Consider the following 24,836-nt stretch of genomic DNA (forward strand, 5'->3'; position numbering starts at 1 on the left):
GTGCCAGAGAAACCACACTCTTTTTGAGCAATGTCCTGGCACAATCCTCTCTGGATATAAGGCCATTCTTAGAAATAACAGAGCCAATGAAAAGTGATTGCTTTCCTGGCAAAGATCTGCTTTTAATCAGACATAGCCCAGAAATTCCCAACAGGATCAACATCATTGCTTTAAGACTGGAAGGCTAATGTAAGCCTAGTTGTGTGTTTGGGATCATCATCCAGCTACAACTGAGTCCATGTTTCAGTCATCTGAACCAAACCGTCACCCACAGGTGGAAACATTTTTATTTTTTATTTTTCAGGAATAAAGTCTCAAGACACAGATGCTGGAAAACAAGCATTGAGGGAAAAAAAAACCTGCTTCAAAATTGACATGTTCAATTATAACTGAAAACTCAAACTGCCTTCATGAACGAGCCAAATGTCTTCTGGATTGACGTTTTATGAAACAAAGAGTGAGCTCTGATAAGGACTATGTTTAAAGGAGTTAGCACAGTGGTGGCAGCATCACGAGGGTCTGCACTAGTAGTAGACGGATTACCTAAAACTGCCTGATGGTTCAGACCTGGACACAAAATGTTGTTCCAACCAGACAGAGATCTCAAGCGTTGGTTTTTTTGAATGGACCAAGCAGGAAAGGCCCTGACCTCAACCCCAACAAACATGTTGGCACTAAGCTTAAAAATGGATTGCATGCCAGGTAGCAAATCAATTTAAATGAGCTCCACCATTTCTGATAAAAGAGAGAGGGGAAATGAAAAAAAAAAAAAACAGAATTATATCAGAGATGTTTCTATGGATGTCACCAAGCAAGTTTCAAACAGTAGTAGAAGTGTTTGTAAATATTTAGAACCGTATGTATAACTTTTAAGTTATGAAAATTTGCAATCCATTTAACTTGTACAACAAATTCTTGTTTCTAATATTCTATGTTGTATCATTATGGCATCATTTATGTCAGTGATGAGTGTAGGTAAATTTATGTCAGGCTCTGTGTGTTTAATTTATTCTTACTGGAACAGACAGATCAATGTGCAGACGCATATTTTTACTGTCAATGTGGACATTTACAAACCACTTAATTAAAACAAAGGACCAATCATTTATACAGAGTTTATTGATGTTCCTCTTACAACCACTGCAACATGTTGCAGGTTACCAATATCCAAAATGTTCTCTTTCTTACATCATACATACAATAAACAATATGAAAAAGGCCAGATTAAATGGCCCTGTCATGATTTGTTTTAAGGCATATGGCACAGCATTTAACATGTTCAATCGTCCATCTTACATGCAGGCACAATCAATTATTTCTCAACACATATAAACCGGGACAAAAATCAGATTAACTTTGGTTGATATCTGTATTTATAAAGAAGGGTAAACTATACATATATATGTTTTTGCTCAACTCTTCCAGTCAGCATTTGCAATATACCATTTAACCTGGTGGAATGACCTTATCTGAACAACACACAAATACACATCTCACCACAAAAAGAATAAAAAAAAAGAAGAAAGAAATCAGATTAAACAAAATAACAGAATATAGGCTCATCACAAGCAGGCAATAAATGAAAGTTCATTGCAAAACCAATAAATCAGAGTATCAGGACAATGTTTGTGTCTCATTTTAAAGGTATTTTAATCTCAGCGGAAGAAGGCACACTTGTTTCTCATTCTCACTATTTTAAGCCTTTTTCATACATTAATCCATCCTTTAACCCGTCCAGCTGGCACTTCTGAGTTAGTACATTATGAAAACAAACACAAAAAAAATTATGCGTGGAGAAGAGAATCAAGAGGTTCATAATTTCAAGGCCCAACACCAAATTAAGCCGTCTCATAGCATGCGTGATGAATAAAAGGAAATAACCCCCAACGGCTTTGTTGATTTTCTGGGATAAAAATATACGCAACATTCACTATCCACGGAGTAAGTTGTGCATTTCTAAGTGGTAATTAATGCATAGATTGTTCCTGTTGTCCTAAAAATGGCAAGAAACTCTCCAAATGTGTTCAGTTTGTCACTTTTGGAAGAACTCAAAGCCATTAAAGATGATTTACTGTCTTGTCCACTTTACGTAAAAGAAAAGGTGATTCCATTTCTAAATCTGCCTACATTGAAAAAGGTTTTGTCAAAGTGCACAGCTGGGGATCTTAGTTATAGAAGAAAGACACAAAAAACAACAACAAAAATGTTTTCCATATAAAAAGAAATCTTTAAAGTTATATTCACAGCAATTCTCTGGTCTATCAATACCAACTTGTAAAAAAAAAAAAAAACTTTACAGATTGTGAGCCACAAAGTCGTAAACCCTTAGCATGAACTCTTAACCCCATGTGTGAGGTACACCATTGCTGCACACCTTCACCGACCAGCAAACACACATACAGACAAACGCACCCGTGGTTACCCAGAGCTACATCTTTGTACGTTAATGTTTAAGTGAGAGGCGCCAGCCTCAATTAAGAGTTAGCAGTTGTGCTGTGCTTATGCTACAACTTGATGTCAAACCTGCTGGGCTCCGACGCTTCCAGGCTGAGTCATAAAAGTCACGCATCCATACTTGTCATGCACACACATCAGTTATTCAGAGCGATCCTTGAGTTTGATCTACAAAGGTTTCTAACTAGCAAAAACCACCCACGTGTCCCAAACACCAAAAAGCTGACAGTAATACTCATCTGACACACCAATGATGTAAATAATACAACATGCTTTTACAAAAAAAATTTAAAAAATACATATAAATTAAAGAAATATATATATAAAAAACAATGAGAAATCAGTTAATTGCAATGGAGAACACAACTAGTAATGTAGAAAACAAACGAGGTGATGAAACAATGTGGAACAGGTGAGGGGAAACAAGCTTGTGAAGTGGGAACTTGTGATGAAAAAACTGAAACAACGGAGCAGAGCTATCACTGACAACTGATTAATGTGTTTGTTCAGCCTCTTTTCAACGGGTTAGGGCGGTAAATAGATAAAAGAACTGATACTGTGGCACCACAGCTGGCTGACTGTTGCCCACATTTCAGCTCAATTACAAATCAATAAATAAATTAAAAATACAGTTAAAATATATATTTAAAAAATACTTATACTTCTAATTAGTGCTGGACTATGCTCTGCTGTATGGAAATATTAGGAACCAGGTCAGTGGGGTACATTTTAGATTGCCTAATCTAAAATGTGTGCAGATTGCACACAAAAAAGACAAAAAAAGACAAAATGATGGAAAAGAATAAATTAGCTCCCTGCTCCTTTAATTTGAACTAATTCAGATGTCTCTTGTTTAAAAGTAACACGTCTATGTGAAGTACATAAAGAGTTTGGCTATAGTAGTATGTGTCCTCACATGTTGCTTGTCTGTGTTTCTGTGTTTAGAGTCATGGCTTGGTTTTGTCACAATAGCGGTGGATGGTTACACATCCGTGGTAGCAGATGGGTCGTGGCATGCCACGATCTCCTGTCAAGAGGCCTGTCGCTGGGTCATAACATATGATTGCATCTGAAGCTTCACCGTTTTCCCCTTGGCCACCGAGGATATAGACCTTCCCGTTAGCCACTGACATGCCACAACTTTCCTGTAAAAGAGACCAAAACAGAAGTTTCAAAATGCTGCTTAAGACTATGGACTTTATACCTCACTTGCTCACAGACTTCAAAAACAATCTGAATCTAAATCAGTCACCTGCTTGGCTAAGGTCTGCAACACAAGTATCCAGTAGTCTTGTGCTGGGTCGTAGCAATAAAGGTTCTGGGTAAGGCCACCGCAGACATAGATCATGTTGTTGAGGGACACAGCTGTGATGCAACGCTTAGCGATGGGGATGTTGGCCCGTAGTAACCATGTGTTTGTATTTGGATCATAGCACTGAACCTGTAGGGTACAGTTGCATAATTAGTAAAAAAGATACAAAATTCATGTATAACATGTAAACAATAAATTGGAAACAGAAATAAGGTACAACGGAGCATGTGACATGGATTTGAGGAGTCTTGTGAACTGACATAAGCTTCAAACGTCAATGTATTTTAATATAACAAAGGTGGGGGTGGGGGAGAAAGTACACAGTTTAAAGAACTTTACAAATATGTTATCCCACTTTTGCCCAGTCTTTTTGTTGAGTCACAAAAATTAATCTTAATTTAGGCAAGATCAAAGCTCGGCATATTTTTCTAACACTATTGAGGGTTGTGGTCAGAGATAATTGCTTTCGCAAGGAACTATATATTAACATAGACTCCACATTATCTTTGTCTATTTTTGATATGAAATCCTTGTCACTGTGGCGAATGAGGACTCTTCTCCTCATGAGATTCTTTTGAGTTGGTTCATTGAAGTAAAGTCTGCTTACATTTCAGATTCCTCCATGGTAAGGCAGAAGACAATGAGCCATGCAGACAGACAGGCATCCATCTTTGTCTAATCATTTATCAGACAACCAGATTACCAGTCTGCCCTGTTGTGTGTGCTTCTAATGTGGGCAAACATCCTGCAACTCATTGGAGTAAAATGACTACCTCTGTTTATACTACAATGCCAATTATCAGAAGACATAATCACACTTTTCCAGCGAACTGTCATGCCTGGATTTATGGTGTGTTTTTGTTTTAGCATTCAGTAGGAGAGCTAAATCAACTTTAAATTTGTTACAGTTATGTGGCTCAACGTGTACCTAGAAAATCCATTTAATTATTCTCATCATAGCTTTTAATTAACATCCATCTTCTTTCGTTTTCAGTGCTGTGTAGAAGTTGCAACCCTGTCATGTTATCGACAATATGGATTTGTTGTTCAATTACAAGCGCGACCCTTGACATAACTGACCACAGTGAATGTCCAATGTATTAATTCAAGCAGAGGTTTTCATCCACCAAGAAATAATGGCATTAGCTTAGTTCTGCAGCCTATAAAATCAGTTGGGAAATGATCTATTGCTACATTTCTATGGGCGATATAGATCTTGATGCAATCAGGACTCTGAACCAGATCAGACCTGCAGAGACCGTTTGACTTGCATAAATTACTAAACAGAAAAATGATACAACTTGTCTTTCATCCTTTCACAGAGCTAACAAACGCAAAAGTAGACAAACTGGCATTTTTTTGAAACAGAACTTAATCTTTAGCACTAAATTACTGCTTCCAGGCCTCAACAAAGAAAACATTATAACCGAGAAAATCTCACTATAGTGAAAACACGCCTCGGATGCAACATGTGTTTACTGTGTGGGAGGGAGAACACACAACTGTTTCTCACCTTGTCTGAACAAGTCTCGTCGTCCGGGCCTCCTCCAATAACATAGAGCTTGCCGCTGCAGCTGGCCACCGCTGGAGAACTGACTGCCTCTTTCAGTGGAGCCACTTCTGTCCAGCGGTTGGAGAAGGAGTCGTAGCACTCCACGCTGCTCAGGCGGCTCTGCCCGTCATAGCCGCCCACAGCGTAGACCTGAGGACAGAAACGCAAGAAATCAGTGAAACACAGGAATATCTCTCGCGTGCAACGGTTTCCTTCATGGCAGCATTTTGAAACAAAGTTATCCAACTAAATTGCTCCACAATATCATAAAAAATGTTTTTATTATAAGTTTGTGAGCATAAACAATAGCTGCTCACTTGAGCACTTCATAAACCAGTTAGTCAGGTCCAGAAGACGAACAACGTTCTGCCGCTAGACAAAGAGGTATTCTCCTTCTTGTTTTTAAATCTGTACTACAATATCCTGACTATTTTTGTCAGATTAGCAGATACATGGCACCTAGCAGTTAACCAAATTACCTTTTTTTTTCTTTTTTTTTTAATCAAATGATTGAAGGATTTTGCATTTTTCACATTTGCAAGAAAACATTTCTTGAAAAAGATTACACCTTGTCAACCAGTGCAGAGGAGGTTAAACTACACATCATCAGAGTAGAATTTCCCAACAGAAACCCTCCAGGCAGTTGCTGACTCCCAGAAATAAAAATAAAAGGAAACGCAAATGCATAAAATTAAAGAGAAGAAAGCTAATTCAATAGACGGAACAGATGTGTGTGTTTGTCTCCTGGATAGAGGTGGGACATGCAACTACTGCTTTTTCCAACTGAAAAACTGTCATTCGTTGGTTTTCAGTTTCAACGCGTGTCGCTTTCAAATGATCCTTTTGGTTTTCTGTAACAATCAAGAGTGCACAACACAGTAACATGTACATCTTTATTGTGAAGTTACTTCAGCACTTTGAAGTCAAAAGTAAGACCATAATCACTTAGGCCAAGTTCAGATCGTTTAATACTCTTGATATTTTCTAACAAAACACTGGTTGATTGTTGTTATAAATAAAAAAAAAAAACACAATAAGAGAGGAACATATGGCACCCAGAGATAAATCCACTGTAATTAGACGCTGTTCTTTTTTCACCCAAGTTTTTGCTGAAGTCAAACTATTTTTCCCCACTCACATCTAATAGGACATATTTAAACTGAAAGCTTCAGAGTGATATAGGACTTTTGTGTGTGGTTTTATAAGAAATGAAACATGTACATTTAGCTTTACCAGATTTGCTACTTTCAATACACTGACCCCTTAATGATTCAGTAAATATATCCAGAAATTGTCCTGCTTAAAAACGACAGTGGCAGTATATTTAAAGAAGTGTAACAACTATAGTTGTAACATACAGTTTAACACCACGAAAAACGTACAGACACTAAAACAACAGAAAATACTAAACCAACTGCTTAATGACGGCTGAACAATCAACCACTTCCTAAAAAAAACCCGATAACGATAAAAGTAGGGAAGTAGGTGAGAGTGAGACTGATAATATAGACCAAAAAAACATAAAATCCACAATCTGTCTATTACTGGAGGGGAAAAAAACAAGTACGACCCATTTCAGAAAATACGTTGTTCATGTCGGACCAGTCTAACAGGAGAATCGTCATTAGGAGTTCAAACAGAATGACTGTGAGGCCTGCGTGCATACAGCAAACATTTTCAGTCATGCAAAAGCACATCTGATTTCTGACGATACAAAGTAGGAGGCCGGGGACTTCTATAGGAATGTTTTAGCATAAAAAAGGATGAACATGTGTATGTGATGATTATAGTGGGTTGTTTACAGCATGTGGGCTTGCAACAGAGCCGTCCATCAAAAGAGGAAATTACAGACTGAATGAGGAAATAAGTAGGGACAAGCTGAGGGGGGGAAGGGAATAATTCTTCTGAAGAATGTTGGAGAAACATTCGAAAGAGATACTGGAAGATAGAAATAATCTTAAAGAATCTGGAGTAAGACTATGACAAAAAACATTCACGAGAAACAAATGAGGAACCATCAAGCATTAAATGCTACAAGGTGTGACAAAGGGGAAAGAAAACTCTGAAATGGATGCATTCACAAATTGAGAATTATAAAAGAAACAGATAATATAAACCTACTTGGATTAAAGATCAATGAGTGTTTTTTTCTATCATACCATAAATCCATATAATCAATGATCTTCTTATAGAATATTTTCATTTATGTATACATAATAGTCCTATAACTGTTTTCAAAAGGAATTTTGCTATCTTAATGTGTAGCTCAGTAGTATTTAAGCAAATAGAGATTCCAAATTTACACCTCAGAAACCTTTTTAAGTGTTGAGTACTGCCTTTTTATAGCCACATTATAACCGCCGAGCTAATTACCACATTGTTGTGGGAGCACAAATCAAAATGCATTTGCTGTGATAAAACAATTGGGGATTTTGGGTGCAGTTTTGAGGTCATAGATCAAATCTCCTTGAGCCATGATTCTTTAAATCAATCAGAGTTCAGTTTGAGGCTGAAACTTTCCAGGAACACCTGCGCTTATCCACGCTCAGCATGTTTGTGCTTAAGCATGTACATGTTTGTCAGTAAAAGATCTTTAGTTTTAAATTAAGACTGTACATTATGTGCATGTTAAGCTACGCTGATTTATTTATTACATGACTATTATAATTATTTAGTACTTCTTTTTACACATTATTAACAAAAACATGCATGAGTTATTTAAGCCATAAGTCATTTGTGCTATTTTTGATACCACTGTCTAGTCTGTACAGTTTCCCCTCCTGTAAGACCAGGAGGGGAAACTCCTGGTCTTACAAGACCATGAGTTTATGAATTTATGTAGGATGAATTTATTTTCCTACATAAACATTGTATCACATGTTTTATATGGCCTGAAATGTAGTCTATTGTTGTAATTTTATGTGTATTGAGGCATTTGTCAACTGCTTTGCCCGCTGTCTATGGCTAGGGCAGAGACAGAGATTCAGCTTGTTCTTAACTTGGAAGCATGAAGTGCTGGCACTCATCGGCTGAACTCACACTGCCCTCAGAGAAGAATGTCCACCTGTCCAGAATGAAGCCGCAACTTATCTACTTCAATCCATTTGTTTTCAAATCTGACAACTGACATCAACGAGAAACATTTCTAATCGAAAATATCTAGTGTAAGTGTGATTAAAAAAAATACTATGAACATCTAACATTAGTGAGTCATCACTTTGTATGCAAGGTATGCAAAAGACAAGCACGCCAGCCACTAAGTAATTAATTTACTATTATAAGATATGAAACGAAAACAGTTCAATTATGTGCCTGAACATCGTCATACTCATTACCTTACCAAGTTCTTCAGAATTTCTCAATAACACCTACACCAGACCTAATCATTCATTTTGAGTGAACAATGACGAGCACTTTGCCCTCCCCTCAAATTTTTCTAAAGGATCCTTTACTAGAATTTTCGTAAACAAGGATTACAGTCTCGCCATAACACCTAATTACTCTATTATTAAGTGTCATGTACCAAATCTTGCTGCCATCCAGATAGTTTGCATGCAAAAAAACGCCATCTTCTATACGGTGCAAACAAACCCCAGGCACCCACAGCAGATGCTTTGCATCATGATCCAAACTGTTTAACCCAAAAGCCAGACTGAAGTATTTAAGTTTGCTGGATCTCGTACAAAACATCCCCGGCAGTGAGAATTACGCAACTATGCAACTTCAGCCGGCGACAAGCCTGGCACTGCTGTGGTTCAAGCAGCAGTTAAAATATGAAGCTGGGATGTCTAAAAAAAGAGTTAAAAACCCCATTTGAAACATGAGGATTTGCTTTTTTTCTTTTAATACCTTGCCCAGCAGGACACCCATCTTGTGTCTCCAGCGGCCTTTGACGAGAGAAGCCACTTTGATCCAAAGGTTGAGCTGGGAGTTGTACAGCCACACATCCCTGCTGTTAATGCGTCCTCCTGCGAATGCAATACAACATTATTGTTACAAACTTGACAACTTTATGTGGAAAAAAAAGGGCAGAAACAAAGAGAATCTGTTAGCCAGACACATATGCAAAGTTTACCAACTGCCATGTGTTATTTTAAATATATGATAGGTGCATATCTTCACCTAAATTTGTTAACTGACTGCTGGAGCAGCAAAACACATTTAAATTTTATTGAGTGAGATCACAAAGGGTAAGTTTAGAATTGAAGTCATTTCATAGGCTTGTACAGAAAAAAAAAAACAAAAAAAAAAAGTTGGTTTTGTTTGAGATAAAAAAGGAACAATGATAAGTATGTTATTGTGTCACAGGCAAGCATTCAACAAGCGCCAACATGTGCCTGAAATCTCACAATAAACCTCTCACCATTCATCACAGAGAAGCACTATTAGATATTACACATTAGATATTCTCAATGCATTCCATTATCTTCAGGCCTCTCCAACTGTCAAAATTTCTGACTGCATACGTACACCCTATATTGTTTATTTGATAATGAAGAAACTCTATTCAGTCATTTCTAAGTAAGCAAAAAGACAGATAAAGATCTGCAGAGCAAGTTAGACCCAGCATGTGCCTACTTAATAATCCGCCAGATACTTAAAGAGCCAGACAGTCTGTTGCCCTTGAGGCCTCAATTAGAAATTTGTAAGATGGAGCATGTCAGAGGAAGGCGAGTTTCTTAAAAGAGAAAAAAGGGGATTTAGAAAGATAATGTTTAAAATAACAAGCCAAAACCTGAATGTTCTAATAACGTTTGTGAGAAATAAATGTCAAAATTAGTTTTTTATCCCAGCTTTGTTTCAGCTGCAACTTGCAACCATGTATGAGGTTCGTTTAGGTTTTGTCTAGCATATAATGTTCATCTATATGACAGGAAACAGTTTAATTAACTTTTATCCATACATTGGCACGCTTCCTGTCCGTGGACAGTGAAACAATACTTTTGTATTTTTGGAGTTTACAGGCTGCAGCTGTGCTTGGGTACAGGCTGGAAGGCCTGTGTTTATACCAGTTTCCTGTGTGAAAAGGGACAGACACAGGCAGGAGGAATGCACACCAGTGTTGTTAAAGGTATAGAGGACAAAAATACAATCAGTCATAAAAACAGATTTAAAAAAAATGGGGCAGTGAGGATCATAAGACTATATAAACAAGTAACGCTTATGTATTGTATGTGTTGGGCATAAAACTGTGGGGGAGGAGCAATGCATGTTTTTAAGCAGCGCATGAGAGCAGATTTATAACTCGTGAGGACTTGGCACATGTGCAGAATATAGCAGACTCTTTGCTGAGGGGGACACATTTCATTTTTTTCCCTCTCTTTTGACTTGTTTTTCCTCTTTCTTCTTACGCTACTCAGCCGTTTATTTGCATGAATGTTAACAGTTTCCTTAAAGCATGTCTGAACACAACCAGTACCTATGGGCTCTCCACACTTTCCGTAACAGAATTTTCTTTAAAATAATTTGACCAAAGGAAAAATGTGCATCAACCCTTAAACAATTTGCAGCTATTCTACGGGCTGCAACCTGGAAGCAGAACTTAAGTTCCTTAAGCTTAACAACAATCTGTATTCATTTGCTAAAATAAATTGGGTCATAGAAATGTCTTGCATAATCTAGGTCTTATTTTTTCTCTCTCTCAGAGGAGACTTAGTGCTCTCTTGGCACACAGTTAATTTAAAAAACGAAGCAGTTTCCAGGAGGCCATGACAGATGTAATATACAAGGTTCTGATTTTTCTTCAAAGCTCTTCACAGTAAAATCTTTAGAAGACAATAGGTGTTTCTAGAATGTGTTATACATGCAGCTCTATGAAAGCTGTTACAACAGAGATTAACTAAATCATAAGAGTTAGCTGACAAATAAAGGCGTCTCCGAGTACTAAACTGAGAGTTCAGCCAGATGTTTTCAATAAAAGATACCCAGGCTTAAAAAATTGGGGAAAATTTATCATAGGCTTTCTTGCCAATATTAAAAATACTATATGGTAAGAAAGATGAGCAATAACTTTAAAGGTGTACTAATGATTTATTTATTTTTGTTGGAATAACATTGTCCTTCTAAATAATTAAGATGAACTTGACTTTGACTAGTTTTTCTGGAAGATACTTGAAAGAAGGAATATTAACTTCCCTAGCACATAAACATGGAAAAGTATTTTCTTAATTGCAAATATTTATTGGTAGTTAATCATCCTCAACAAAGCAGGAAAGAAAAAGAAAAAAACGATACAATGGTATGCTAATGTCTGCTACAAGGCATTTATTTACACAGCGAAGTCAGACATGTCACTGTCACAACTGCTTAAATAAAAATGATTTTCAATAATAGCCGCTTTCATTAAGGAGTTTCCTTCCGCAGCACGTGTTTCCAGATCAATGGCATAGGTAGAAGGTTAAGCTTACGTAAGTAAATACAGAGACCCTATTGACCAACCTACCAGACTGACACCAGAACTGTTGACCTTCCATTTTGGTTTGACTAATTTAGTTTGCTTGATTTTAAGACTTGAAAAAAAATGTTGCACATGCACAGAATATAACAAATACAACATGATCTTACCAGACACCAAGATGTCATTGCGCAAGGCGCAGACAGCATACTCTGACTTGGTGAACTCAGGCAGCTTTGACAGGGATTTCCATTCCCCTGTGACTGGATCATAGCAATCGTTGTAGGGTAGGTTGAAGCCCCCCACTCGCTCACAACCCCCAACCACTACAATCACCTCTGAGTAGCCAGTCGACCTGTGCGGAGGAGAGTGAGTAGGTGTCAGGCATAAAAATATGAGATATAGTAGCAACAACAAATAAAAAAAAGACTAGATTAACCTTTTCCAATCAGTTTTACAAACAAACTATACTAAATATGCTCTCTTCTGTAGCCCAGTGAAGGAAGTTTGCATACAAATCCACATTTGTCAAAGGCATGATTTATAATTAACGTCAAGGCAAAGTTCAGATCATTACAGACATACAGCAGCACAGGACATGGTTAGAAATAAGACTTGAGCTGAATCTCCATGATCACAAAGGTTTGTTCTTAGGATGATAAATACACAGAGCTACAGCTTTTCCTTAGCATGTGAGAGAAAGCAGACCCAACACTGGCAGGTGTTGAGGGGCTTCAGCTGTGTGCTTAGCTGTCTACATACACACAGACAAACACACACACAACTAAAAGACACAAGCGGTTAAGCTACATCTGTTGGAGTGTGTGTACAACAGATCAATTATATCCCTGGCACTTCTGAAGAAAGCAGAGGCTCTGGTGTACAAACAAAGCCAGAAAATAGAGGATCTGTTTTGACCACCATTTTTGGCCCTCTAGGCAAATGGAGAACTCAATAAAAGGGATGAACTGCTCGACTGGTTTGATGATTTGAACAGCTCAGCTCAGACAATGCACCTGAAATACATGTTGCACAGCCTTAATAACTGACAGCTGGAACTGGTCCCATTTTAACCATTGCTGCGTTTCAAATTTCAAACGCAGCTGCCTTGCTGTTTGCTAGGGTACAGCTCACCATATGCTCATTTTTAGTATCATGTTTAGAAGGCATCAGTCAGCTCTAGCCTTTGTCCTTTATTAATGAGCTCAACTGGACACCATTACAGCAATAAAAGAACAAACCCCCAAAAATAAATTAGAATCCAGTAAATTGGTGAGAGGTGAACGAACAGGAACACAGGAAAGAAAAAAAACATGCGATGTGAGCTTCACCTGTGGTATGACAACAAGACTCGACATTTTCAATTGATTGCTATTTCTTGCATCATATCTTTCTTTTTAAATCTGTCTATGTTTGAACATGCCTGACTCCCCTCTATCATTTACATTTCAAGACAGTGCTACAAAACAAAGCCAAGTGAGCGCCAAACTTGTCTCTTCAGCACAACAACACTCCCCGTCTGTGTCTCGCTGAAAAGCATGTACAACAACAACACCACAACCACAGAAGCCAGGAGAACAGAGTTCATTAGCAACTTGCCATCAAAGTAAAACAAAAACATAAATGTCAAGACGGATGTAAAAAAAGATCCCTTTCTGAGGAAAGATTAGTCATTTGAAGTCACACTACGTCCACAGACTTTCATATTTAAAGTTGCCTGAAACCTTCCTCATACCAAAGAATGCTAACATTTTCAGTACCTGCGTGGACGAGTTCTGGGTGACATCATTTCGTTTCCTAGCACGTGGTAGCGCCTGGCCTCATGGAGGAGCTTGTAGCACTCTGGAGCGTTCTGGATGAGCTCGTCTCCCTCCACCGTCTGGACGAAGTAATTCGGGTGAAGCAGGGGCAACCGAACGTGCTGCAGCAAACTCTTTAGCATGGGCCGCCTTTGGTCCACGTTGTGGTACACCCATTTCATCACTGCCTCAAACACTATCTCCTCCTTACTGACGAACAAATCTTCTTTGCCAATGTAGTCTTTCAGCTCTTCAATCCGTAGGTCAAGGAACTCTTCATGGTGTGACACTTCTGAGAAGTTTGCCAGGGCGTAACTTTTGCAGCGGCTAGCAAGCTGCTTGAGAGCGTGAGCATCCGCAAAGCGCTGAATGCCAACACAGTTGCATGGGTCAAGCTGGTTCTCTAGGAACTTTGCACAAGCATCCCGCAGTGTGGTGATCTGGAAGAGGTTGGAGGTCTCAAAGAGAAACTGGACATTCTCTGTGGTGATCTTGGCACGCCCAGTGTAAACATAGTTGAGGAAGGCCTCCATCGCCTCAGCCTCAATGCCATTGATTTCAACCAGCATCTCCCTGCTCTCACGGTGATCATTGCAGAACATGGCTTTGAAGTAGGAAGAGCAGGCACAGAGCACAGCACGGTGGCAGGGAAACTCGCGGCCCTGCACGCTGATGACCACATCAGTGAAAAGACGGCAGTCGCGGAACTCATTGAACACCTGAAGGATTCCCTCCGAATGTGACGCACCAGAGCAGAAGTCAAAGTCATCGCCTGCTTTGCATTCAACTGGCAAAACCTTAAGGAAAAAATTACATTCATAAATATGTTTAAAAAAACTGTGGCTAACATAAAATATACTTAAAATCAGAAGACTTAGTACCTTGCGTTTGACAACTGGTGATTCTTTGGTGTCTGAGGTGCTGCTGTTTATTCTCCTGCCCAGAACCAACACCATGGCTGCTACCTTTAACAGAAATGCTCCTTGAACTTTTGGGTAATCTAAAAAGATTAAATGAAAGGTACCACAGAATTATTCATCATGTGGTTGTCGATTTGGACAAAGAGTGGAGAATAAGGAAGGGGCAAGCGAAGCAGAAATGTTACCCTAATTGGGTGAGTACAACATTAAACGAAAGCTTGTCTTGTAAAGTGCCATGAAATGATATTCACAGTAAAGTGGCACTATATAAATAAGTTGAATGTAATTAAAATCTAAGTTAATTGAACGTAAGCGAAAAGAAAAAAAAATACTTCAGACTTGTGGAAAAAGATAGATGTTTTCAACTGGGTAAATACAGGTGGCAAATAAATACACTTTACTTCCTCTAGCGTGCTCATCACCTCTGCAAACAGTTGTGCCCTGGAGCACAATTGCTTGCATGAGACTGAGGATGACAAAGAGGCAGAGGCGGGAAAGAAACGGTTGGAGAGGCCAACCTACATGCCATTCAGGTTTGTTTTGAAAGAAACTGATAATGAGGGATGCTATTAGAGAAAATTTCATGAGCGCTTGAGTAAGTGAGTCTGGACTGCCAACAGATAACCTGGAGTAACTTTTTTTGCAAAATCTTTGCTATAGTCATTTTTAATAATACAAAAAAGTACAAATACATAGACCAACCAAATTTCTTAACCAAGACAAAGTGTTTTCTTCTTCTCTGGAAAAAAGCCTTCATTAGCTTAAAGAAGAAAAAAAACGCCTTGGGCTATACGGCCTGTTTCAAAAACTAACAACAAGACAGGCCTAAGTCCTAGTGAGGTCATTTATCGCTTGTTATTTTTAACTTGGACTCAACCCATTCACGTGTCTTATTTGCCAGCAGCGGAGCAGCGGGTCACTGCAGCCAGGCAGATTACAATACAAGTTTAGAGAGAATGCGTCTGACATTTGCTGTGTGAATGAGCTTTACTACAGAGGAAACAAAGAAAACATTGCATTTACAGAAACACTGGGCTAAAGCAAACAAAACAGAGATCTAATAATAAAACCATCTGAACTTATGTATCTATTTGTGTTTTTATTTTGATAATAAGCTGGATGTATTACTTTTTTTATAAATAAAAAGGTTGTAATATGTTATTACTGTTAATTAATTAACAGTGTGTGCAGCTGCGTGGAGAGATAAGCTAACAATCGGTTAAACAAAGCAAAGCTGGCTCGCGCCCGACCGTTACTGATTTAGCAAACTGATAGTTAGCTAGATTCTTGAAAAATAAATAAATAATTGCAACAAAGCGAGAAACATACCCAACATATGTCAGCAAATAATACAGTTTTACAAGACAAAAGCGTTACCGTGAAAAAAAGTTTCCAGATGCTGCCTCTGTCTTCTGTCAAAAGTAAAGGAAAAACAAAGGGGGGGGGAGGATATTAGAAAAAAAAATAAAACTTTATCTTAAAAACGCTCGCCACTAACTTATCATATCTTCCATCGAACTGTTGTGAAAAAATAACTTGGCTGCGACACAGTCAGGACATTTTGACTTGTTCCGAAGACAAAAACAAAGACTCTTAACTACCTGACCCTGTTGTAAACAGAACCCTTTATATACATCTACTTGTCAGGGGAAAAAAATACGTTCCACTGGGCCTACGCAGATTTTACTGATGCATCCTGGGAAACTGAGTCTCTTTTCCTTCCAGGGATGTAAACTTGTCCAACGAGAAAACTACACTCCCCAAGAGACTCCAGTTCTCCACGTGGCTTCCCTTTGTTTGCAAACAAACGCAAGTTTTATGAGAAGAAAAATCCATAACAAGTAGTGGCTGCAAGATTGAAAAAACACGAAAACAACCGACAGTGCCATTTAAACCACTGTTATAAAAACCTGTATGTGATTATTAGTGTTTTGCAGAGTTAAACTGCTTACAAAAAGATTTCAATGTTTACATATCGAAACACAAACAGTGCACAAAAAAGACGACGTAACATGAAAAATATGTTAAGTCGTCTAATTTTAAATCTATCGGCTGATCAAAACAAAAATGATGGTCACTACCCCTCCCCCACGATTCCCCTGCAGGTGAGAAGGAAGGAGGAACTTAGCTGGAACAAAGGACGTCATAACTTCCTGTCAATGTTGCAAAATACTTTTCAAGAGCTTTAAACTGGATCACCTTACACTTCCAACGAAGTAAACAACAATGCATATAGAAAAAACCTAATCGTTAAGCTTAACATAAACCACAGATGATGGTCAAATTTCACAATATTGCTACTTTTTGAAAATACACTTAAAACCAGTATTACCAGATAAGTTACCAAAATCAAGACACATGTGAAATTAGTGGAGGACATAGCATTGTGGTTTGTACTAAAACACCTGCTGGTCAAGTTGACCAAAACCAAACCACCTTACGGGAGAAGACCTAAGTTTTTTTTATTATTTTTTTTTTATCGTGAACACAACTGTTTTGCAAACGAGGCAAATACAAAGTAAACTTTACTGTTCAATAAATAGAAAGTTGTTATTGCAGAATTACAAATACCGGCAAATTTTACGACATGCCAAATGTGCTATGAAGTAGGTACTCAGGTGTTAGGAAACACTTCTGCTGTACTTGTTCAGACAGACAAATGTGCCCCTCTGCTGTTGAGCTGCTGTATTACACACATAGACCAGGTCCTCCATCAAACGATGCAGACATTACCGCCATTCATTTCTCTTTATGATCCATAAATGGCCGTGTCAGTGATCTGTTTACACACCCAGTTTTAGACAAACAAGGCTTTGAAAGCAAACATAGCGGAGTGCTTTTTTTTATATGGTCATAAACTGTAGTCCATCAACATGTTCCACAAGACTTTTTATACAACATCAGGCAATACATTTTACATAGCAAAATTGTTAAATTTCCAAACATAAACATACAATTTTCACAAGCTTAGCAGTGCTTATTTTACATTTATAGAAATTTCAGACCTCTCAAACACAAAATAAGAAATACTTATTAATCAAACTACATTCTTTAAATAACAAAATACACAAATATAACAAATAGCTACAGGATGCAGCGATGTTGCATCCTCACTGGAAATTATATATCAGCCAGCATATAACACATTGACTTTGCAATTGTTAATTAAGGGATTTCTTAAATAGCCCTTTACTTTAAGAGTGTCAGAAAAAATTGACAGAAAAGTGCTAATCATTTATACGTTTTTCAGCAGTATGACAAAATAATGAATTAACTGACAATAAAAAGTTACAGATCACAAGACATTTAAATGTCGTGCCACTGAAAAGAGCGATAGAAAATGAAACACCTTTCTGCTTGTTCTCTGTCCTTTCCTTTTATCTTTGCAGGGTTATTTAGGTCTCCATATAAATGGTGAATGGACAAGGGGCAGCATACAACCTGGACATTTGCATCACAGGTCAACAGAAATACATATCAAACACCCATATACCCGCACACTCAGGCCTCAGACCTAGAACGGTCAGCTAATCTTACATGTATGCCTTTGATCTGCGAGAGAAAGCTGAGATACCTGGAGAGAACCCATGCATGTTTGAAGACTTAATCAGGACAAACCTCATAACACATTAATATACTTTGAAGTGGTGAGATTTTTTAAAAATGCCACATTTGGTAAATAGGACTTCAAGTTAATCCAAAGTAAGATGGAGTAAGGGTTTTAATAGCAGTTACATTTCTGTGTAATTTATGTTCTCAACTCAGTGGCTTACATGTGCTAACATCACGTGAAGTGAAGGTTAGCTGGAAATTAATCAGCCTTTCTCTACCATTTGCCCAGTTTTCTGCTTGTTCCATGCTTGTGTCAAAAAACTGAATTGAGGTGGTCGTTGCATTTACAAAAAAACATGTTTTAACAGAATAATTTTATGTTTCAAAGGCAAAGGTTATAAAATTAGGTCAGATAAACAGATAATTTAACAACCTAACGTTGAGACAAGACGATTCAATTTAGTCAGTGATCTCCCGCCAAAGAGGGTCTAGCGAGATCAGGAGATCACGCGAGATGCTAGCGAGATTACATTAAACTACAGATGTTTGTGCAAATCTAGGAACGTGCACTCTAAAAGGCAATACCTATTTTTAAATTATGTTTGTAGGCGTCGTCTTGATGCATATTGACGCGCTTCACCCCGACCCCAAGGTCATTTTCCGCCGCAACACGCAAACTTCCCCATTCACTCAATGCGTTATAGTTCCACACGACATCGCTTAGGATTTGTTGCTACGCGTTTGTGTAGTGTGAAGGAAAGAGGAGACCAGCTGCACAGGCAGGCTGGGAAATGAGATGCAGGTGATCAGTTTGTGCGATCGGCAACGAGAAACCGTGATCGGCGATCATACACTTTTTCACGGAAATTGGCAGATTATGATCGATGGCCGATCGATCGGCACACCTCTAAATTTAACACTTAGCTAGTTATGAAGAATAGGCTACTAGTTTGGTTATCCATCTTTCGAGCTGGGTAGTAGTGGTTACATTTACTTGAGTAACATTTTGTGGGGGGAGGGCACTAACGTTTTTTATTTTATTTTATTTTTTACCTTTATTAATAGTAGCAATAATCAATAATAGTACCTAATAACCTAATAGGTAATACTACTTATACTTGAGTGGATTGACTTTGCATAAAGAAATAGACTTCATTGATTGGAAATAATAGATTCTTAGACTTCTGCAACATATGCAACGTTTTTAAAAATCTGAACATGATTGCTCAGCATTTTCTTCATGTCAGTACTTTTTTATATTAACAAAATGGATATTTTATTTGAAAGTCATATGCATGTATTTATGCTTGTATTTATATTGAATAAAATGCCCAATTGTAAACCCCCACCAAAAAAAATCAGTGGTGATAGACAAGTCTATCAGCAAAATTTATCCAGAGCCAGGTCTGATTGTTACTGTTTTTGCAATGTTTGCCAGACTAGAAAGTGGGACCTGTCATGTTGCATTCAAGGTTGAAGAGGAGTCACTGACAATGCATTTCAAAGATTCTGGTCCAGTTTGACAGAAAGGTGAGCATTCTGTCGTGATTTTGTTTATGTGCACACATGCACATGAGTAAACTTCTTGCTCGACAAAACCAGTTGTGTTTTGGTAGCAGGTTGGAAAATTACAGTTGCTCCTTTAATTGTACAAACATCAACATTCTAACCTGTCTTAGTCAGACAAGAAATAAGGATGAACAATTATTCTAGGTCACTTATTTTGAAAAAATGTGATTTAGTTTGGCCTGTCTTTCTGCATGGAGTTTGCATGTTCTCCCTGTGCATGCGTGGGTTTTCTTCGGGTACTCCGGTTTCCTCCCACAGTCCAAAAACATGACTGTCAGGTTAATTGGCCTCTCTAAATTCCCCCTAGGTGTGAGTGTGTGTGCATGGTTGTTTGTCTGTCTCTGTGTTGCCCTGCGACAGACTGGCGACCTGTCCAGGGTGAACCCTGCCTCTCACCCAGAACATTAGCTGGAGACGGGCAATAGCACCTCCCGACCCCATTAAGGGACAAGGGTGTACAGAAAATGGATGGCTGGATGGTGATTTAGTTTCTTCAGAATATGCTTGTGCTTACTTTTATTGTTTTTCCTACTTGTAGACCAAAGATGTTGTTGCCATAAGGACTGCTACCCTGGGATGTCTCTCAGTTTTCCTCAACAACGATGGAGGAGAGTTCTACAATGTCTCTTGTATGTATTATAATTCTGTTTGTCAGAAGTTGTGCACAAGAAAATCAAAACTTTCACCTCATTCTTTTTTAAATTTGTACTTTTCTTATTATCCACAGGATTCAGATGCCATGGCAGACTTCATCAAGGTTCCTGTGGGGTTATTGACTGATATGTTATGCTAAGTATATCATTTTGTTAAAATAAAGCGTTGAATCTTGTAAATTTAAAATCTGTGCCTGTGGTAGGCTGAACAATTTTTAAATTTATTGTTACTAATTAAACACTGACATAAAAGGTTTTGTTTAAACTATTAAGTGAAACTAGCTTAAATGGATGTTCAAATGGGTTGTCATCTGGCAAGAGTTTATACCCTTTGTAGTAAAGTGCCTGCACTGCACATGGTAAAGAAAATGGATAACAACTTTGAAAATACAGTTCTGCTGTACCCTTTGTAATTGTTGAGTGTTCTTTCTGCCCTGTCACCCAGTGCGGTCTTAAAACACTTAATTTAGTAGCACTTAAAAATATGTCTTTTGAATTAACGTAATTCAATCATGGAGAGAATTTCTACACGATTAAATAGCTTTCTTTCAGCATGAAACATGTTTGTTGAGCGAACTTAATTTTCATGGGTTCGATTAACTTAATTAAGTAGTGTGAAGGTATCACTGTAAAATAAGTTGGTTTCAACTAAATTTGCATTCATCTTAATCAAGTACAGTCAATTATTTGGTCCAAAACATTGCAAATTAGTTGCTCAGGCTCTATTAAATTACATTGGGTCCAACTAAAGCAAATGAGTTGAAACGACCTCAAAAGTTAAGTTGAGCCAACACATTTTCTTTAAATTGGAATAACCTTAATAAATTAAGTTGAACCAACACAATTGCTTTAAATTGGAATAACCTTAATAAATTAAGTTGACCCAACATATTTGCTTTAAATTGGAGTAACAGAATTACATAGTGCTGAAACAAAGAAAAGTAATCAGGTGGAAATCCTCTCCATGATTTTTTTATGTTAATCCAAAAGAGTTATTTTTTTCAGCGGCAGCTGCTTTTTTGACAGTGAAAAGATTTGATCATTTCACACCCGCACATTTCCTGAGTTTGACAAAATGTCCATTTCGATTTAAAATTTCAGCACTGAGTGAGAACACATTAATCCTAAAGAAAAACAATTCCAAACAAAAGTGTGTACAGTGATGCAGGACTATTACGGATAAGTAAATCAGGGCAGTAATCAGGATCCCAACCATAGTTTTCAGAACACAAGTAAAAATTTCCAAATTTAGATGATCTGATCCTGTTAGCATTGGAAGCTGCAGTAGGTGCACTGCAACTTGTGACTGTATATACTATTTATAAAAAGTTTTTACAATTATTAAAATGTCCAGATAGTATAAAAAAAATCTAGCTCCTCTGCCTCCTGTTACAGTCATATCTGCCATCTACTCTCCTTATTGCTCTGATTGGTTGTTTCTGAATGGGAGCAGTGTATTTCTACAGATGGCAGTGGGACCACAGGGAGCAAGCAATATATATATATATATATATATATATTTTACTTTTTCACAGATTATCTGTCTGATGTTATCCTGGCATGACATAGTGCTGAAAAGATATGTGAAAAGCATTTTTATATATAAAAGTTACATACTGCAGCTTCTTCATGTCAGTACTTTTTTATATTAACAAAATGGGTATTTTATTTGAAAGTCATATGCTTGTATTTATATTGAATAAAATGCCCAATTGTACAAGTGTCTTTTTGCAACAAAGACACTGTTGCAAAAAGTGTCTTTTGATATATATTTATAAACAAAAGTTAGACTTCTTTTTTTTTAGTAAAATATACCCTTCTGCAACCAATTACAAAAATCTAGCCCTGATTGCGCTATGTATGTACAGTCAATGAGCATATCAAACAAAATGGATACCCCCCAATACAAACCCAGTGGTAATAATAGGTCTTAACTGTGGGCAGATCTTAAGAGTTTTTATGATACTGTGCTTTCTCTGCGACGGTGTCTCAGAAGTGCAAGATTTTCAGAAATCTCTCGGTACCTCAACCCATACAGCCAAGGAGTAAATGCTCTGGGAAGCATCATGAAAACATTAGCGTTGACCGTGCTGATCCACACGAGTTCCTGACTTATGTTTTTCTCCTTAAAGATGTGGATCTCCGAGGCAAAAACTAAGCCGGGGACAAAGTAGAGCAGCAGCAGAACCCCATGGATCAGCACTGTGACCCGAGCCCTGGAGAAGCGCCTGTTCCAAATTCCTTGCGTCCTTGTCACCATGTAAAGCCGGATGTAGCAGTAACAAATTAGAAAAGTGAAGATCACTGCTGATACAAAAAAGTACATTTCGATCCCCCTCATGTTCTTGGCCTTAAAGAAACCGAAGGAGAGGAGAGTCAGACACAAGGCGACTTTGTTGTTAGGAATCTCATCCTTCATCGCCATCATCATCAAGGTGACCGGATATATGGTGCACATCAACCAAACCACACCTAGTATGCCGCTGGTCCGGGCAGGCGAGACAAGGTTGTGGTACTGGAGAGGCCAGCGGACGGCGGTAAAGGTGTCGATTACCATGAGAGTCACAGTGATGACGGTGCAGCTGGAGGTCGTGACAGAGAGAGCTGTGAATAGCTGACAAACAAACCAGGGTATCTCTGCTCTCACAGTATTCCCAATCATTGTGACCAACTTGGAGAAGAGGAAGAGTATGTCTGCAATCAGGGTGTTGGCCACCAGCAGATAGCGGGTCTCCCTACGCAAAGCAGGGGACATAAAAATGCACATCAGCAGAGCGGGGTTGACTATGAGTGTGGCAAAAGTGATAATGGCAGGGGGGATCCAAAACAGATGAAGTTGCCATCGCTCCATGATTTCAATCCAGTCCTTTGTGAGGTTAGAAATCAGCGCGTGAGATGATGTCATTGTGATTTTGCGTCGAAGAGGAAGCGAAGATGGATGATTTGTGCCGCTCTGTACTTTGTCCGGCACTATGCTGTGAAAGGAAAAATACTATAAGTTACTGTAAGCAGAGAGCACTCTCTTTAAAATATGAGCATGTAATAAACCAGGTCCATTGCATAAGAAACATTTTAATCATAAAACATGTAGTGGTCAAATTAAGCTATTTACAAATGTATATATATATATATATATATATATATATATATATATATATATATATATATATATATATATATATATGAGCATATCATATATGCTCATATATATATATATATATAAGTCTTTATGTAGCATACCAGTAAGAACAACCCATGTTTGTAAATTAATTTTATAATCTGAGCCCTTACTGTTCAAATGTAAGGGCTCAGTTTAGAGTTCATGAACTCTAAACGTATTATGAAAAATATTTGCACAAAATAAATTATAAAAAAAATTGTTTCTTCACTCTTAGGAATGTATAATAATACTTTACCATTTTAGGCAGCAGATCCTGCCCATTATTCCTAAATGGAGAATTGCTGCATGCATGTTGACAGTGGTTGAACTTGCTACTTTTATCACTGCTTTTTTTTCCCCAGTTAATGTTATCTGGATATTTGGTTGCGCTATTTACATCTGCTGATTTTTTATTTTTTTTTTATCTCCAAAGCAACATATCTAAATTTCCCTGGACAGATTAGGAGGTGGGAGTTACTAATGTTTTTCCATCCAGACAACAAAGCTATGGATTTGTTGCAATATATTCTGATACAGCGGTGAATTCCAGTTTCAACAGGTATATTTTAAAGATGAAAATCAGTTTAAGCTACATCTAAAAGGTTTGTCGAAATTCAGGCAAGGTTTTTATGTCACATATAAAACTCAAGGCCCTGGCTGGGAGTGAAATCTGGGCTACCATAACCCTATATGGTAGAATTTGTTAAAACTTAATGAAATATATTTGTCCTTTGATGTTTGTTACTCACAAACGAACGAGGTAATTAGTCCAAGTTTGTCGTTTATTGAATGTTCAGAAACTACAGCGGGTGTAATGAGCCACAGCAAAGGTAAACAAAGGTAAAACAACCCGAACAGTAGATCAACTCAAAATCGCTCCTACCTTTCTACTCTCCTCTCTTTGAGTTTAAGCACACCCGTTGCCGTGGCAACCGCCTGCGCCCAGCAAGCCGAGCAGAGATTACGTTAAAAACACAACATTCAGTCCGTTACGATATCAGGTTTCCAGGCTTAATATTTATTTCTAGATTATTAATCAGCCTCTCATGAACACAGCGGTGGTTGAGTAGCTAATTTGAAGTCCTGCTCTGCTCGTCAGTCGGTCTTTGAGTCGCCTTTTTTCTTTCTTTGTTAATGGAACCGAAACGCATGGAATTGCACACCTTGTTGAAACAATAATTACTGAGATTATTAATTTTAACACGCTTCTGATTAAAAAAAAAAAAATTATTCTTTTTTAATGAAACTACAAACGTTTAGGATCTTAGCGAATATTTTTTTTTTTTTTTTATAAGCCTGTCAGAAGAGGAAGTGCTGGTCTCGGCGTCCTGGCGGCGTTCAGTTTGTCACTTGCCGAGATCGACTCAAAACCTTTACGCGATCGACCGGTCGATTGCGATCGACGTATTATTGGACACCCCTGGTCTAAAGGAACATGTCATATCTACTACTCTATTTTTGTGGTATGCAG

General features: G+C 37.9%; 2 protein-coding genes and 1 long non-coding RNA gene across 3 annotated transcripts; 1 reads left to right on the forward strand and 2 right to left on the reverse strand.

The window, feature by feature from the left end:
* Window positions 1-1,101: 1,101 nt before the first annotated feature.
* On the reverse strand, window positions 1,102-16,087 carry klhl24a (kelch-like family member 24a). Its single transcript, XM_008433766.2, has 8 exons — window positions 15,809-16,087; window positions 14,393-14,511; window positions 13,473-14,308; window positions 11,883-12,067; window positions 9,168-9,286; window positions 5,280-5,468; window positions 3,707-3,895; window positions 1,102-3,599 (listed from the first exon to the last, which is right to left on the reverse strand). The coding sequence occupies exons 2-8, from the start codon at window positions 14,465-14,467 to the stop codon at window positions 3,402-3,404; spliced, it is 1,791 nt and encodes a 596-aa protein (XP_008431988.1). The 5' UTR covers window positions 14,468-14,511; window positions 15,809-16,087; the 3' UTR covers window positions 1,102-3,401.
* Window positions 16,088-18,547: 2,460 nt separating this feature from the next.
* LOC103479381 (uncharacterized) lies at window positions 18,548-20,613 on the forward strand. Its single transcript, XR_535937.3, has 4 exons — window positions 18,548-18,635; window positions 19,422-19,513; window positions 20,091-20,181; window positions 20,280-20,613. It is a non-coding gene; the product is annotated as an uncharacterized LOC103479381 (long non-coding RNA).
* A 1,527-nt stretch (window positions 20,614-22,140) lies between these two features.
* On the reverse strand, window positions 22,141-24,347 carry LOC103479382 (putative G-protein coupled receptor 148). Its single transcript, XM_008433767.2, has 2 exons — window positions 24,249-24,347; window positions 22,141-23,180 (listed from the first exon to the last, which is right to left on the reverse strand). The coding sequence occupies exon 2, from the start codon at window positions 23,108-23,110 to the stop codon at window positions 22,163-22,165; it is 948 nt and encodes a 315-aa protein (XP_008431989.1). The 5' UTR covers window positions 23,111-23,180; window positions 24,249-24,347; the 3' UTR covers window positions 22,141-22,162.
* Window positions 24,348-24,836: the final 489 nt, after the last annotated feature.

The sequence above is a fragment of the Poecilia reticulata genome, chromosome 17, assembly GCF_904066995.2.
Source record: "Poecilia reticulata chromosome 17, P_reticulata-male-v2, whole genome shotgun sequence".
Lineage (NCBI taxonomy): Eukaryota > Metazoa > Chordata > Actinopteri > Cyprinodontiformes > Poeciliidae > Poecilia > Poecilia reticulata.

Bases quoted from the DNA above. Each gene is read 5' to 3' on its own strand.
- LOC103479382 (XM_008433767.2), bottom strand. From the start codon at position 23,110: ATGACATCATCTCACGCGCTGATTTCTAACCTCACAAAGGACTGGATT.
- klhl24a (XM_008433766.2), bottom strand. From the start codon at position 14,467: ATGGTGTTGGTTCTGGGCAGGAGAATAAACAGCAGCACCTCAGACACC. The intron at 14,309-14,392 runs GTACTAAGTCTT...TTTTTCCTTAAG, and splicing joins CACCAGTTGTCAAACGCAAG to GTTTTGCCAGTTGAATGCAA. The intron at 12,068-13,472 runs GTACTGAAAATG...TCCTCCGCACAG, and splicing joins CCCAGAACTCGTCCACGCAG to GTCGACTGGCTACTCAGAGG.